We start from the raw sequence: 3,983 nt of genomic DNA, 5'->3' as shown, positions 1-3,983 counted from the left end.
GCAGTCCTAAAACTGCTTTTTTATATTCCTCACCATGACGAAAGAGTATCCAATCCAGAGAGAATCCCACCCACGAGGACAGGGTGGGATCAGTATGGTCTGACTGTGCACAGCTATCACCATTGCAGGAGCCTCACAAACTGCACATCTGAAAACATGCATGCACATGAGAACGAGGACGAGGAATTCTTTTTCACAGAAATTTTAAACGATTCATAGAAGATCACAAACCTGCTGATAAAGGGTTTGATGCTCTCACCGGTAACAGGGGCCATGCTCATGGGCATTGGCTCGGGAGAGGTAAGCCAGTAGGAATAGTCATTACGAGAAGCGAAGTTACATACATTGTTGATGTTGCAGAAGAGGAAAGGCATTGGGCTGAACTTCCTTAGGCAGCTACCAGCTGTGCCTATTGGGTAACAAGAGCAGAATTAATTAAGATTAATATTTCTGAATAAATACATTATTTGTATGTGCAGTTGTGCTGACCTAGGTCTTGTCCATGTGACCTCTCGTTGCCTTGTACATAAAGCAGTGAATATCCATCATAGATCGGCGTTGTTCCTGCTGGACATACTGGAATATCGATACTCTGACTGTGGCGTGTTACAAGGAAGCCGTGGTCCATTGATGCAGGGCCAGGAGGGCCGATGCCACCAGGGAAACCACTAGGTCCTGGAGGTCCAGGGTACCCTCTGGGGCCTACAGAAAAGATATTTTAGTAAAAAAAAAAAAGGGGTCGACAAGCATAAGCAATCTTATGAATTAAAAAGGCATTAGAGTTCTTCTGAAATTTGCAGAGCTCTTCTGCTGTGATTGGAACTCCCCCTAATATTTTATGTGTCTGTAAACCTACCAGAAGGTCCGGTTTGTCCGGGCTCTCCTTTGGCCCCAGGGTGTCCATTATAGCCAGGTGTTCCATCGGATCCTTTTAAACCCTGAAGTCCCATCACACCTAAGAGGTAGTTTGTGTGTTGGATGAATATCAATAGTCAACTGACTGTTTTCATAAACTTTTAAGTTCAGTTATTTGAAATACTCACCCTGTTGTCCTTTCTGTCCAGGGTAGCCTTGAATTCCGATCAGCCCTTGGGGACCCTGAGGTCCTGGAGGACCAGGATCTCCCTTTATAAATGTGGGAGGCCCAGGTGGTCCAGGGGGGCCTTCAGTACCTAATGAAAAATTCAAAAGCAGAAATTCAGTACAATGTTTACAATGAAGTATAGCATTCAGACCTAAACTGTCCATTACTATAGTAAAAATGTTTCACCAACATCAAATAAGGATTTGAAGAAGCAGTTGGTGGATATAAAATGTGTTCTGATGTTTTGTGTTCAGATGCAACAGGCATTAAAAAAAATTACATTTGAATTTCATCAGGTCCCTGTGTTTATGTTCAGTTATTTCATTGAAATGGCAATGAAAATAACCTTTAAAGTTAAATTACTAATCATATATAAAGTTAAAATGTTTCTTGTTAATACCTTTAAGACCTGGGAATCCTCTGTCACCTCCGTCACCCTTAGGACCAATTACTCCATGCTCACCCTTTGTACCTGGAATAACACAGAGGAACTAAATCTACCAATACTGTTGAGCATTGTTTTTTTGAAGAATATGAAGAATGACATTCAGAAAAGCACACTTAGATGCACTGTAATATTTTTTCAAGTTAAATTTGATTTTAAATCTTACCAGGGAACCCAGGAACACCCTGTGGTCCCATCTCACCCTTTGGTCCATTATAGCCAGGCAATCCAGGCTCACCCTACAGAGCACAACTACATTCAATTATCTATAAATTTTAAAGGCGAAATTGTTATTTTTGATAATTAAGCATTAACTCACAGAGGCACCAGTGAAACCTTTATCTCCTTTATATCCTTGAGAGCCTTGTGGGCCAGGGAAGCCCACATCTCCCTTTTCTCCTTTAGCTCCAGCACTGCCAGGTATACCAGGTGGGCCTGGGTCACCAATCACACCTGTGGTAAAAATGTGACATTAAGATAACACAGGCCACATTCAGCAGAATAAATCTGTCAGTGCTGTTTTAGAGTATTCAGTTCAATTTAATAGAGTTCACATACAGTTCTTTGGCTAACAGGAGTGACCACTGCATTTTGTTGCTATAATGACACCCTTAAATTAATGGACTACTAATAAGGGAAATATTCTGTGACAGACTGTCCTTTATGGTGAGGTCTTAAGAATTCACCTTTTTGTCCTTGTTGTCCCTGAGCTCCCTGGTCCCCTTTAGGTCCCTCCATAGATATTCCTGGAAGTCCTCTCTCTCCTGGATGCCCTTGGTCCCCTGGGAATCCAGGCAGACCCTTCTCACCTTTGATTCCAGGAATGCCTGGACTCCCGTTAATGCCAGGAAGACCAGGGTTACCCTTGTCACCTGTGTGAAGACGAGGAAAAGATTAACTGAGTTACTTGTCACTAAAACATCTTAATTTTACATGCAAAACAATAAAATATTTTTATTTTAGGTAGACCTTGTAGTGCTTTATAACCTAATTATTGGAGACATGCGATTCTGACCTTTGCTGCCAGCTTCTCCACGGGATCCTGGAAAACCTGTGCCAGGTATACCTAAAGAAGAGAAATAATTTTGATAATGAAAATTCAATGAGTTGAATACAGCTCTACATAGAAAATGCAAACCCTGTTGGATCTTGAGAGGTCCATCATCTCTAAACTTTTTATATTGTAACCTAAGGTGTTTCCAATAGTTTTGAGGATGGCGCACTTGATCGGGGATCTTGCTGCAAACATTCTCAGACAAGAGCACATCATACATTTGCTTTGATAGGCTATGCAGAAAGCTCTATTATGGATTTGGTTTAGGTGTGTGTTAAGAAATGACTAACCTTTACATTCAAAAGAGATCTAATTCATGTGCACGTAAATCTATGCAGTTATTGCTGTATTTAGATATCCATTTTCCCTAAAAGATCATTACTCCAAACTAGTGGTTCTCAACTCCAGTCCTTGGAGCCCACCACTCTGCACATTTTGCATGTGTCTCTTATCTGCTTTACTCAATTCGGTTTCTTTTGAGCTTATTACCTGAATCAGGTGTAGTAAAAAAGGGAGACATACAAAATCTGCAGATCAGTGAGCCTCGAGGGCTGAAGTTGAGAATCACTGCCCTAAACCATTTTCCTTTTTTGAGCTACCTTTCACTTTTAGAGGTATACATAATCTTACCAGGTTCTCCTCTCTCTCCTACAAATCCAGGAATGCCATCTACCCCTGCTTCGCCTTTCTCCCCAGGTTGACCTGGTGGACCCTGTAGGCCCGGTTCACCTAATAAGAAAAGAAAAATCTTTAGGTGTTTCTCCACTACATGGTATAAATGTTTTGCGGACAAATCATAATTCATCAGTTCTTTGTGCACTTATAAATGTATTAAAATATTATTATTAAATGGAGGAAGAACTGAAACCAAACTATGCAAAATTACTTATTGTTATACTAAGAAAATTTGCTCATGTTCACCATGACGCCCATTTGTAGCTTGTCTAATGTACACAAACTATTTCACTGTGTCTACTTATTTTGTTAAAACATCCACCACAAGGATTCCAAAATGGTCCTGGCTAGTTTATGCTGGTTAGTGTTGGTATAGTGCTGGACCAGTGCTGGTTTGTAAGAAGTAATTTTGTTAAGATCCTTGCACACTGAGTCAGAATTTATTTCATATACATAAATAAATTCTTTATTTCACTAACTACAACACTGCCTACTTTTATTCTCTATAGATCAGGACCATATGAAAACTGAGCAGTGTTTGTTCAACACTAGGGATTTATTAAAAATAATTCAGAAAATGGTTCTTTAACCATCATCATCTATAGCCAAAAGACAACAATTGCTGGTCCACCAGCATACCAAGCTAGTCCTAGAAATCAAAACACCATGCTGGTCCACCAACTTACTGTGCTGTGGACCAGCAAACCACAATCAGCATGCAAAGC

At 40.4% G+C, this 3,983-nt stretch overlaps 1 protein-coding gene across 1 annotated transcript in view; it reads right to left on the bottom strand.

Annotated features, from left to right (window-relative positions):
• LOC122350682 (collagen alpha-1(IV) chain-like) overlaps positions 1-3,403 on the bottom strand; it is an 8,166-nt gene extending 4,763 nt beyond the window's left edge. The window contains exons 1-11 of the mRNA XM_043247359.1: positions 3,214-3,403; positions 2,545-2,595; positions 2,216-2,401; positions 1,849-1,982; positions 1,696-1,768; positions 1,485-1,556; positions 1,044-1,172; positions 857-955; positions 490-702; positions 232-409; positions 34-148 (exon numbers count right to left, since the gene is read on the bottom strand). Coding sequence (XP_043103294.1) covers positions 34-148; positions 232-409; positions 490-702; positions 857-955; positions 1,044-1,172; positions 1,485-1,556; positions 1,696-1,768; positions 1,849-1,982; positions 2,216-2,401; positions 2,545-2,595; positions 3,214-3,388 — 1,425 coding nt within the window. The 5' untranslated portion in view covers positions 3,389-3,403. The remainder of the gene's footprint in view (positions 1-33; positions 149-231; positions 410-489; positions 703-856; positions 956-1,043; positions 1,173-1,484; positions 1,557-1,695; positions 1,769-1,848; positions 1,983-2,215; positions 2,402-2,544; positions 2,596-3,213) is intronic.
• Between the last annotated feature and the right edge of the window lie 580 nt (positions 3,404-3,983).

The sequence above is a fragment of the Puntigrus tetrazona genome, chromosome 8 (genome assembly GCF_018831695.1).
Source record: "Puntigrus tetrazona isolate hp1 chromosome 8, ASM1883169v1, whole genome shotgun sequence".
Classification (NCBI taxonomy): Eukaryota; Metazoa; Chordata; class Actinopteri; order Cypriniformes; family Cyprinidae; genus Puntigrus; species Puntigrus tetrazona.
This window is presented reverse-complemented; position numbering and strand designations above follow the sequence as displayed.